The sequence below is a fragment of the Larus michahellis genome, chromosome 1 (genome assembly GCF_964199755.1).
Source record: "Larus michahellis chromosome 1, bLarMic1.1, whole genome shotgun sequence".
NCBI classification, from domain to species: Eukaryota; Metazoa; Chordata; class Aves; order Charadriiformes; family Laridae; genus Larus; species Larus michahellis.
Genome location: NC_133896.1, coordinates 156,440,722 through 156,453,592, shown reverse-complemented (window position 1 = coordinate 156,453,592; position 12,871 = coordinate 156,440,722). Strand labels below are relative to the sequence as shown.

General features: G+C 37.1%; 1 protein-coding gene across 5 annotated transcripts in view; it reads left to right on the top strand.

Annotated features, from left to right (window-relative positions):
* The window catches only part of TMCO3 (transmembrane and coiled-coil domains 3), a 37,130-nt gene that overhangs the window by 19,538 nt on the left and 4,721 nt on the right, over positions 1-12,871 (top strand). The window contains exons 11-13 of one of the 5 annotated variants that reach the window (XR_012583987.1): positions 5,148-5,298; positions 11,511-11,590; positions 12,126-12,262. Coding sequence is in view for 1 of the 5 variants with exons in the window: in XM_074560876.1 (XP_074416977.1) it covers positions 5,148-5,298; positions 11,511-11,590; positions 12,113-12,262 (381 nt within the window). In the remaining 4 variants the exon portion in view is untranslated. Of the gene's footprint in view, positions 1-5,147; positions 5,299-5,802; positions 11,591-12,112; positions 12,263-12,871 lie in introns of those variants that run through there. The other 4 variants (XR_012583988.1, XM_074560876.1, XR_012583989.1 and 1 more) reach the window with 4 other exon arrangements.

Sequence of the window (12,871 nt, the reverse complement as noted above, 5' to 3'; positions counted from 1 at the left end):
AAAGTACAAAGGATACTGCATGTAACCTCAGTAAGCCAGTTGAGATGCTTGATATTCGCTGACACTGATACATTCATTATAGTAATGCTAGAAGTTGTGGTTTGAGCACAAAGACTTAAAAAAAAAAAATAATGAAAAACCAAAACAAAAACTTATTTGGTTGTCCAGTTGAACAGTTCAACAAACAATTCTTCTAGAAAACAAATCTTAATTGGTATAGATGCCCTACTATGTCAGGAATAAAAACGTAGGATGGGGGATGGAAATCTAATTTAAAAAAATGTTGTAGGTGTTTGGAAAGGATAAATTAAAGTTTTTGGGTGCAAAGTAGGAAAACAATTAAACTGTCATGCTTTCTGCAAAGATCTTTCTCCTTTGAAAACCAACCCTAAATATTGGTGGGGTTTGTATAATTATCTGCAATCGCAGAATTTTCCGTACTGGTGTAATTCTAAAAAAGCTTTTGAATTTGTAGAGGGAGGAATTAAGAGTGAATATTTTAGTGGTCTTAACCAAAGATGACTCTGCAGCTCCACTTAGAAAACCTGAGATATGTTTTTAAACAAAATATTCTCACTCTATCTAGCATGTGAGTTATTTGGCAGGCCACATCCTTTCCAATGCATGACAAAGAGGTTAGAAATGATACAGTATTTCTGCTTCATGCATACAGTTACTTGTTACGTGCTTCAGTGTTGACTGGATTTCTGGGGTCCACATAAGTTTATCCTGTGTTGGGGTTCATCTGTAACACTAGCACGTGTAATGCACATTATATATAAACTTCATTTTACTTGTTTCCTATGTTTGACAATCTCAGATGACTAATTAAACAAGAATTGCCGTTTCTCTACCAATAAGGGCAAATTCTATATGGGAAAACAAGAGGTAGGATAGGACAGAAGAGGTTCCTATACTGCAGTGTGAGTAAGCAATTTTGATGTAAGGATTATCCTGTCAGGTGAAGAACTTTCTGTATGGAAGTGACATTTGAGCATTTCTGAACTGTTTGGCTCACTTGGATAACAATGCAACGCATAAAATCTGAAACAGGATCTTAAATACATCTCTTCTTGATAAACTAACTTAAAAGAGATGCAACAAATCTCAAATATGAGATACTTCACCAAGATTTGGAGCTTAAGATACTTTGTTCTGTTCCCAGATATTCTCAGAAGTAATTGAAATCCCCCCTCCCTTTTCCGCCTCAACTAGTTAGGCAGATCAGGGTGAGGATTGTGTCAAGTGCCAATCCTATAAAAGTCTTGCTGACTTTGAGACACAGTTGTGCACCTTTCAATCATGTACCTTGTCATCATTAACAAAGGTTCAGTAGATCATTATTGCACTTTCAGCAACTCCTTTTCAGGCTTTGAGTTATGCAGGTACTGCTTTTTTTTTTATTTTTTTTTTTTTAATTGGGGAACTGTTTTCCTGAATTGCAACATAAAGAGCAAATCTAGCTTACGGTTTTAAATATGACCATTTAGGATCGATGGCCAAACTGATGCTTTTCAGTCCAGCTGTATAGCACAATGAGCTGAAGAACACATTATAAGTTGGCCAGCATGTTCACTGGTGTAGTGTTGCTTTTTTCATGTTTTGCATCTACAGAAACATTACAAGGAAAATTGTTTTAAACACTATCCTGATAATGAACTGCTGTACTAGATATCTGCAGGACAAGAGTGGTCAGTTTTATTTTAAAACTAAGTTGCTAAATGTTGCTAAAGAATTGTAAAAGAATAAAACATGATCTGACAAGAAGGATAGCAGTTACATTTACACGTTTATAGGACTGTGCATACACATAGGGGCAGGGGGTAGAAGTGGCTTCCAGTTTGACTGTCTTATGGTTGATCTGGGATGATGGCAGCAAACGAAGGGAAATTGCCAGCTTGCTTTATGTACCAAAAAGATGAAAAGAAAATATAGCTATATTAGTGCAGTCCTTTATATGTGAAAATGTCTATACTTTTTCCTGCAATGTGTTAGGAATGTCATTCCTTGTTTGCCTGGGGTACTTCTCAATTGCTCATAACCTGCTTATGAACTCTTTTCTATCGATTAAAAGGCAAATATTAAGGAAGAACTATAATCTCAATACTCTAGTTGATTATTTAATAAAATACTATTGAGATGGAGTTTTTACAAGACTCACTAAAAATTGTTTCCATTTCTGTTAAGGCTTTACTTCCTTAAAATGCAAGCTTAGAATTCACCCCTTTACTCTGGGGCAGATTTAAATTATTAAAGCCTGAAGTTCTAATACATTTATTTCCATCAGGGATTTCTTTAATTTTACTGGCTTACTTTATTCATTAAGCTTCTATGATGATTAAAGATGAGCAATAAGATACACATTATTAGAGAATATAGGCAAAACAACTGCTGAACAAATGGTTGAAATTGAACCAGAACATGTTATAGCAGTAATGTTTAGTTCTTTTACTTACTGCTATGGTAGAACATTTGAACATAAAAATCCAATATTCTAGTGAAAGCAAAGCAATCATCTCTGAATTAGAGTGAAATGGGACCTTTGAAAACAACTGAAAACTAAATTGTACTGGGAAAAGCATGTAAATTGACAAAACTTTTCATTTCATTTTGATTGAAAAAGCTTTCTGTAATGTAGGAGTTGGAAAAAGGACAGTGCAGAGCCTAGGGATTAGTAATTCCCAGAATCACAGAACGGTTCGGGTTGGAAGGGACCTTAAAGACCATCTAGTTCCAACCCCCTGCCATGGGCAGGGACACCTCCCACTAGACCAGGCTGCTCAAGGCCCCATCCAGCCTGGCCTTGAACACTTCCAGGGATGGGGCATCCACAGCTTCTCCGGGCAACCTGTTCCAGCGCCTCACCACCCTCACAGTAATTGTTACAGGGCTGTTTGCTAAAGGCAAAACGTTAAAAATGATGCAAGTGGAGAGAGAATACTAAATGCAAAATACTTTACAGGTTTGGCTTATATAAGAAATTTTGCTGAGAATGCCTTCCTGACAGTAAACAAACCCTCTCCAGTGTGTGTGCATGTGCCCACACATTAAATGTAATAAACCCTGATGCTATAGATTTAGTTGAGGAAATGTATCCACTTATTGGTAATATTATTGGACAACCAGAGACCAGGACAGGAATAATAAAAGGAGTCTCTGTATAAATCTAGATATAAATCTGAAGAGGAGGGGAGATGACGTTAAGAAAATAATATCATTTTTGTTCTTTTCTTGCCCTGTTATGCACTTCACACTTTTCTGTGTGTAAAGTGACCTATAGATTTCTTCGACCTGAAGCCGTGTAGCACCTAGAGAGTAGACAAAAAAAATAGCAAAATTTGCTCTTTTTTTTTTTTTTTTATCTACCAGGCTCTTGAGCTCCTACTTAGCTTGCCATAGAGTGAAGGAATCAAATTCAGTTTTTATGCTTTGGGAGCAAACCCAGAGGGACTTACAGTTTGCTCCAGTTATGTCTGATGCTTTCTGAACAAGCGCATTTCTTCCACACTTAAATTGCTCCTTACTTGAATAGTGATTCTCCTAACAGCGGAGTATCATGCAGTTCCAATACAAGAGATGCTAAATCCCTTCTTATGTGGTAACCTGACCGTGTGCATGGAAATACTTAAAATATTAGCTATAATAGTTTTGATCTGGAGTTCTGTTATAGCTGGTAACATTTAAATGTGGGGGGATTATAGCTGAATAGTAAAAATAATTCCAACTTCATTTGAAGGGGCTATATTGAATCTTAATCATACTCAAGAGGTGGTGACCTTTAAAACAACTAATGTGTGATTGAGAAGAACTTAAATGTTTCCTATTCGTAACGGTTTCCTTTATCTTATCCATCTTTTGGTGATTTTTTTAATGTATATTTCCTTCTTCCCTCTTACAATTTCAAATTGTGGTGAAAAGCACTGAAATTTCTTTTGTTTTAAAATGAGAGTAACACTGTAATGTTATTTTGTTGGTTTTGCCTGATCAGCAACTATTTATTCGTTGACAGAACCAATTTGTTTTCTTAAATGTCTTGCAATAAATTACAGCCTGTTAGCACAAATGGAGTTATGTCATGAGCATTCAGACATCAATACTTCAGTACACAAAAGTCTGGGGTTTATTTTTAGGTGGCATTTTATACGTAGCTTGGAGACTTGTTTATTGTGTCTTTTGCTCTCCTCCATTAATTTCAAGTCACTTGAGTTTCAGCTTCATACCTTACAGTGTAACACTGCTCAAGATATGATGAATGTTGTCCATAAGTGTACTGTGGTATATTGTTGCTTAATCTAAATTAGTATGAAAATAAGTCTTCAGTTTTAAATGTTCTATTAATAGCACTGCCCTTCTCAGTAAGATGACGGTCAGCAGCAGCATGGTTTTAAAGTAATTATTTTAAAACCTACTTTTTGCCAACTAAAAGGGCTGCTTGCTTTTTTTTTTTTTTTAATGTTCTGAGCATTGCCTTAAGCAGTTGCTTTCATTTTAGTTCGGTGTCTCTCCCCTCTTCCCTCTAGTACCGTATTCAAATAAAAAAAGAACGAAGCAGTCTGAATTGTTTCAAATAAATATGCTTTATTTCAGTAGTTTACTTCACATGCTTAAATGCATCCCTATTCAGTAAAGCACACAGGCACATTTTAGTCCAATTTAAAATAATAAAATGTAATTTATGCCTGTGACTCTTGCTAAATTGAGACTATTCTCCCAAATCATAAGCTTTGATTTTTATTTTTTCCCCTGTTTGACAGCTGGAAAATCTGCTGTTCTTTATTTCACAGCCTCAATGTATTATGTAATCCTGACTCCGAAGCTGTACAGTCTTTCTCGGTTTTGTGAAATCAGATGCTATCCTAAAGAGGGACACAAAGTGTTACGATGTGGATTAAGAAATTTATTTTTGTTTTTGTGGGGAAGGACGTAACATGGAGGGGAAATTGGTTTTGTGAGTCTTTTGTATAACTGCAATACTGCAGAACACTGAAATTAATACACTGAATTCTATTTGTTTTTGAAGATGCATAAAGACATAGCAATTTCCTACATTTGGTATAATGTACAATTTTATAATTTCACTGTGAAATGGTATATAAAATCACTCAGGGCTAGAGAACAGCAATAGATTCTCTGTTATTCCTTGACAGATCACAGAGCTGTTGGATGTTTCAATGGAGCTGGGATGCTTCTTAGCCGGAGCTCTGATCTCTTCTCAGGGTCACATGGTTTCTGAGGAGATTATGTCCTGTATTGAACCAATACGTGACTTTCTTGCCATCATTTTCTTTGCATCCATAGGTAACTTCTAAGAAAACTTACTTAAAAAAAATAGTGTTAACATACAAATGCGGGGGAGGAGAAAAAACTGGTGTCTACAAACTGGGGGGACGAGATAGATTTTATTTGGTTAAAATATTACAACTGTTAATTGACCACAATATTAGTTTGCCTTTGCTAATATTTTTAAATGTAACATTCATTTTCATAAGCAATTTCCATGTTGTACTCTCAATTTTTGTTTTAATGACAGTTTTTCATTGTTAATTCTGAATTCACACTATTTAAAGCATGCAACTAAAAATTCTAAGGGAAGAAGTTTTTTGTTTGGGTGTTGGTTTGGGTTTTGTTTGTGGGTTTTTTTTTAAATGTTCTGTCTTCACAGCGGCTATATTTGTAATTTATACTAAAATTGTATTACTATTTTGAGTCAATTGGTAGCGTAGATTTCAGGTTCTTGTGGCTTTGTTTTCTCCAGAAGCAGGATAAGATAATGGAAATGGATTTACTTTTTTTTTTTTACAGCGTCTTGTTTCTTTAGCTAGGAAAATGTGATCTGTGTGTTCTCAACACAGGGAAAAAATAATTGAACAAGATGTATATCAGAGACTACCTGAATGCCAACAGAAATGCAGCATTGATACCTAAGGAGATTGGTACCAGGAGAGTAACTCATTGTGCTTGTTATCCAAAACAAGTTCACTCTGAGAATATTTACAGACAATCAGTAGCTTAATTTTGAACAGCTACATTCTCTAGTTGTCCATGCATGCCCCAAAATGCTTTCTCTAAAGGAAACTGAAAGACGTTACTGAAGTGCTTAGGTACAGGGAATAAGGAGACGGGCCCTGTGAAAGCACTCGTCTCTTCCTGTGCGTTGTATAGGAAATGCATGTCCTATTTTGGGGGCATTGCAAAGCCCAAAGTAGGGGGTTTGAATGCATCCTGTTACACAAATCCAACCTCCTTCAAAGCATGCTTACTCAGAAAATCCTTAGGGTTTGGGGGTTTGGTTTTTGTTTGTGGTTGTTTTTTTTTTTTTTTTTTTTCCTCAAGACCACCCTTGTTTTTTCTTCTGATTTTAACTTTTCTGCTGTTCTTTTTATCTCCATATATTTATTCAGGTAATAGTGAAGTCCCATCAGCGTAATTTTAATGCCTCTCCTTATGTACCTGTTTGATAGCCATTGTTTCATAACAGAAACTAAAACTGTTTCTGGTGTTGTCAAAATAAAAAGGAAATGGTTATGCTTGCCAGTCTTGATTTTTGTTTTACCCAGTCCATGAGAATAGCCTGCGCTGATCAGTCAGATTGCTTAGTAATAGATGTTGAATTTGAATAACTTTATTTTTTAAGAAAGGGAGGAAAGTGGTGAGCTATGGTGAAACTCTTGGGCCCATATACTGACAAGGTTGGATAAGTAATTGCTAAATGCTCACAGGTGAGTTCTTTACGTGTTTTAGTAAAGATGGCGATGGAGCAGATAAGTGTTACCAGGGTTACAAAGCATGACAACTAATTAAAAGCCCAAAGTTAATTTTACAATGGACTGAACACAAATACTGTCCTACACTCTTGTGACTACATAAATTAAGACTGGAGGTGAGACTTTGGTACAGTACAAGAAAATAGCAAGACCTCAGCTGGCATGCTGGCAGCACTCCATATAGCCTGCGTTATACTGTAAGGAAATTATTTTGGTAGTTCAGTTACAGAATTAAAAAAAAATATATTTTTTAACTGTTGCTACCATTATAATTGCAAGAAGGGAAAGAAACTGCATAACAAGTTTATTTGGTTTTACAGAAAATGGGTGTTATTCCTGCCTAAGAGGAAAGTTAGCTAAAAATCAGAAAAATGAGCTATGTTATAGGGCTCTGACAAAATGTGACAATGCTTGCTTGTAAAACAAAAACAAAACCAAAAAACCCTACAAAAATATCAAATCTCCCCCCCCAAATGTTATCCCCCCCTTCACCCTTTACTTCCAATTACTTTCAAATTTTGTGGTTAACAGGAAGTTTTGTGGGGTGGCACAGAGGTAGGTTTTACAAAGGAGTGATGTTATGTTGAAGAGAAAACCTGAGTAAGATAAAAAGTATTCTTTAAACTTTTTCAAAAGAAATCTAGTAAGAAAAGACTTCTTGCTTGCTCTCTACTTATATATGCATGCAAATGATATGTATCCATAGAGAAATTTACTATGTGAAATTATATAAAGGCCCCAGGGAAAGATTCTCCGTCCCCCCTCCCCGCTGTGCCTAAAGAGAAGGCTTGTTGCTATATGCAGCAAGCACCCTATTATAGAGAGCAGAAACACTTGAGATCCTGAGGTGGGATGGTATACCACTGCAGCAATACAATTTCTGTTCCTTTTAGAATAAAGGAATAAATAGAAAAATTTGACTTAATTGAAAAGTGACTGTAAATAAGTCATTTGGAAAAGGTAGTTCCTATTTTGCTTGTCTTGAATGCCCGCTTTTCTGTTCTCACTACAGAAATCCTTCTGGTGCCTAAAAGCCGAGCTGAATCATACTTGCTCGTGTAGTATCTATAGCAGTGGTCCTGCCCTTAGCTTGACCTGTGTAATGCTACTGCTTGCAAATTCGCGCATGGGTGCATTTGGGGGAATAATACCCCTTTGCAGTTAGGCATTAACAGCTGTACTTTGAGTTACTCTCCATCTGTGTGTCAGGCCTCTGTGTGTTCTTTAAGTTTTCTGGCTCTCTATGCTGTCTGCTGAGGTTAGAAAGTTCCTGTCAGTTTCTGTCCTCACTGATATTTGTGAGAGCACATCTGGACCAATCCTTTAGAGCCACATTTTGAGAACGAATTTTCTCATTTCTGTTTTGGTACCTAATACTCAGATCCTCCCCTTTCCACCTCTGCATCGTTTGATTTTGTTTTGATTGCTTTTTAGAAAGATGGAAGACATCTTTGCATAGACTGTTTGACTTCCCCCTTCCCCCGCCCCGCCTCAAGGCTCCAATATCCCATTTTTTGTCAGTCTACAGGGTGTATGGAGTTTGTAATTGGGCATCAGGACCCTACCTGCCAGCGGTGAGGAGGCACATTGCTTCCACTGACTGACAAAGTTGTGTATCCCCAATGTTCTGTACACATGTACTTGCTTGCCAGGCTCCATGTTTCCCTTCTGGGTAAATCTTGTGGTCAGCATTGGACCTTGAATGCAAGATGCTGAAAACCCTTTAAGAGTGCGGTTTTTTTCTTCAGAAGATGGGTGATGCTGACAGCGTCAGCGCTACCACTTTTCAGAACAAACACACACACAACGTTTCTCTGATGTGCCTCTTACCATTTCTTTTGAATTTGAGAGAAATCAAGGAAAGATCCCAACTGGAATTCATTAGGTGACACACATTGCCTTCTCGCTATTCATCCAGCTCTACTGCTTTGTTGTCCCCCGTGGAACACAATGAAACTTGGAGGTTTCAAGCTTTCAGAACTGACAATAGAATCAAGAGGACTTTCCCCTTTGCAGAAAAATAGAGATGAATGTTGGTTTTCCCCTCCCTACTTAATCTAGCCAGGGCTGTAGCATTTATTGCATTTGCTAGCTATGAACTTAGGTTCATTAAGATTCTGATGTCCTGACTTGAGAACGTGCCAGAATTCATTCTACTGGCTTCAATTTGACCAAACAAGTTCTGGTTTCTGTAATCTTGTTTGCCATCAAGGATCTCCTGGATTTATTTTTCTTGATGCTGGATTTTCCAGGATGTGGTTGTGACTGCATTTGGATCTTGATGTGCTGTTTAGCGGCCATCCAGCAGATTGGTGGAATCTGTCTAATCAGGGGGGAGGGGGAGAAAGTTAGGGTTAAGAAAAAAGTACTTATAAAAAGAATGTGCAAAATCTTGCCTGTAATCATCCATAGAAGAACATGCACCAACTTACACGAGTGAACTGTGCTTTTTGGCTTGACATTGATGCAAGGTCACCTTCACCCCAAGACCTCTATTCCAGCTATTCCAGAGCACTGTTTAGAATTGAAGTCTGGTGGCATATGCTCAGCGCTCTGAAAACATACCAAAGTGATATCCTAGTTATTGGTAAGGGGTCAACGTGCCACATGCTACCTGATGATGGTGCTGAAGTTCTTGAAATATTTGATTGGAGTTTTTCTTCCATTGTAGAGAACGAGTCCATAGTGACTCCTGAGCTTAGTTGCAAAGTCTGATTAAAACCAGTGAAGCGAATGCCCATATTCACGTACCTTCTGTCTGTGAAGTTAATCTTTCTGACGGCATTGGAGTTGTCAGGAAGGCTTCATGTGCTTGTATAGCAGTCTGCCATGACTTATGGGGTTATTCTGTTTTCGTCTTGGGCTGGGGCAAATCCACTATGATTTATTTCCCCCAAAACACGTCTGCGTGCTGGGATGTTTGTTTGTTTGCTCAGAGTAGTCTATGTAACAGGTTTAGGCTTGCTTCACCTTGCAAACACTTCCTCCACAGGTTAGTATAGAAATCTCTGGTAGTTTGTGCCTCAGCTCTTTTGAATATAGTAATAATCTCTACATCGGGAAGCTGTTCCAAATGAAGTTCAGGCTGCCTGTCTGCTCCAGAAGTGAAAAGGTAGAATAGCCAGTGGTGATGCGAGCATTGGGCTGTATTTATAGCCTCCCTCTGAAGTCTTCAATTCCAGATGTGGCAGAGTTGGCCCCCTTACCAAACATGACATTGTTACAGGCTGTATTTCTCTAGTTGCTTTTCATGTATGTGAATGAGCAATGTGCATATGATAAACAGTACAAAACCAGAAGCCACTTGCCCCTCGCGCATTAGGATTTCCTTTTTTTTGGGTGGTGTTTGTCTCTTATTTTGCCATGTTTCCCCTTATTCTGATAGTATTCACTTGTGCTTCAGTAGATGGAAGGAAATTAAGAAATAAAACAGGGTGTGTGCATGCTGACTGGGTAGTACTTGTATAAAAATCCAGTGTACTTGAAGTACATTTTCATCCACAATGGAATGTGCAGATGGACAAAACATCATGCAGTTACTGTAAGTAACTTCTCTTGCGCACTCAGGAATAGAAGATGACTCTTAGTTCTCTACAATTCTTCTGGCTCTGCAGCTCTATCGGACAGGGAAAATGAGTGAAAACTTGTCTTGTGTTAAAATAAAATGTTACAGCATCAATTTATGTGCCTCATGCTTTAGAAAGCTAAACTCTTGCCCTTCACCAGAAATAACTGGTGTGGAGAACTGCCAATTATTACGGATTTATCAGGAGCATCACTGCTATTTTGGTTCCTCTTTTTAAGAAAGAGATGTACTTCCAAAGATACACAGTTATGTTTGCCTGCAGAAGTTCCTCATACCCTAGGAGGAAAAAAAGGACTTAATCAGCTGGAAGTAAGGTTCTTCCTCAGTGACTCCAGGACTTCTACAACAAATACTACTTTTTCTTCTGTTTAATACTAGCATGATTTGGTTTTAAATTTCAGTGCTCTTTATTGTTCTTGTTGTCTTGCTTCATATAATTACCCAATAAAAATGACAAAAACATTGAACAAAAAAAAAAAACCAAACCACAGACACCTACCCCCACCCCCCAAAAAACTCCTTCCAACATCATCATAGCAGTGGGGTTTTGTATAATTCCTTAATTGTTAGACCATGCTCAGGGTTTACAACTTTACCTGATTCCAGTCTAAGTGACTTTTCCAGTTCAGGTGACTTCAGTGTTTGCATGCGAGGGGCATGGGATCAAAACAATTACATTTTCTGCTGTAGCTATAGTCTGTGCAAATACTGAATATCATGTTCCTCCCACAGGATAGTCCATTACCATGTTATACAAAAATGTTAAATGGCTAGCAAAGTGTACGTTACAATCGCTGTGCAGAACAATGGAATTGTTTTCCTGCAGTATTTTTATAGCTTTCATTAGAGGTGTGTTTTAGTTCAGATTCTGGATTGTTGACTGGTGTGGAAGAGAGGAAAACTGATAAATGAAAGTGCTCATGCATTGGTCATACATAATTTAACTCAATTGGGAATATTGTTTGTGCTAAACCTATCCAAAGGAAAAATGATTGGATGATGTAGGAGGTGCTTTAATGGTTAAGTAGGTAGTGTTGGTAGGTATGCTAGGGCTTTTGTTTGTTTGTTTTTGAGTTTAATTAAACCTATTACTAACTCAGAAAATTATCATAGCAAGATTTTGGCCTTAAACTTTGAAATATTGTTTTCTTTCCTTCCAGGACTTCATGTTTTCCCCACCTTTGTAATATATGAACTCACAGTCTTACTATTCCTTACATTGTCCGTGGTCATAATGAAGGTATTTTCTTTTTCTCTTTTTTTATCTTTTAACGGTCTAAATAATCTTTGTGCTGCATACCCTAATGAAAACTCTGTGCAAGAGCTGAACATCTTATATAACAGAGAATATTACATCTTTACTGTAAATCTGTATTTGGAGGAGTTTTACTGACTAGAATACAGTTTGGTACTATATTCTATAGTACTTATGTTCTTAGGATATTAAAAAGATTTCATTTAATGTTAAAAATAAGTTACACATGGAGAAACGTCTGTTTAGCTTGGGATTTGCAGCAAAGTTATTAAGTGTTTTTATTACAGTACACAAGATACTACTTTTTACTGAGCAGTGTATATTTGTCTCTTTTGACATTAAGACAGAAGATGTATTTAGAAGTCTATATATTTAGTTTATGTCCAGAATTATTGTATTTGATGCTATGTATCTTACAAATATTGTACTATTTGATCTATTGCACTTCTTTTATTTAAAAACAAAAACAAACCCACAACAACCCCCCAAACCCCCCAATTTTTAAAGTTTGTCTTGGCAGTGCTCGTGCTTTCTCTGATTCTTCCAAAGACCAGCCAGTATATCAAGTGGATTGTCTCAGCAGGACTGGCACAAGTCAGTGAATTCTCTTTTGTTCTGGGAAGTAGAGCACGCAGAGCAGGGATCATATCTCGGGAGGTAAGCTGTTCCATAGTTATTAACTTCAATTTTTGCACCTGACTAACTTACTGGGATTTTGTATTACAGTTTATTCGAAATATACCAATACATTCCAATTTTGTGGCTTCTCTCAACTGCTAACAAGCAGAATCAGCCCATACAAATTGAGAGATTTACGTCCCTGACAGGGTTCTTAATTCCCTTTTTTACTTGTTTTATATTGTACTTTAGTATTTTAAATAGCAGGTTTTACTTTTAAATAGCTTTGCCTTAACTGCTGTCACTTATAACTGGGCAGTGAGTTGTAGATAGCACCCAAATCACTAAGACTGAAAAGCCTTTGCTTTTAAAAGCCTGATGCAGCTATAGAAAGAGGTAACTGAGAGTACAGGGTTTGACTAAGGAAATAATCAGTGAATAAGAACCAGAGAGCAGATATGGTGAAGTGGAAATGGCCTTAATATTTAAACAAGCAAACAAACTTGTAATATTTACCTACAAAGCTTGTTAATTTTAAAACCTCTGCAGAAGAAACAGACAGCTTTTTCAGTAGTCATAGAAAAAAATCACATAGGAAAGAAACCTTAAACTTAGTTTTATATTGAAGCTGTGAGAATGCTATTATTT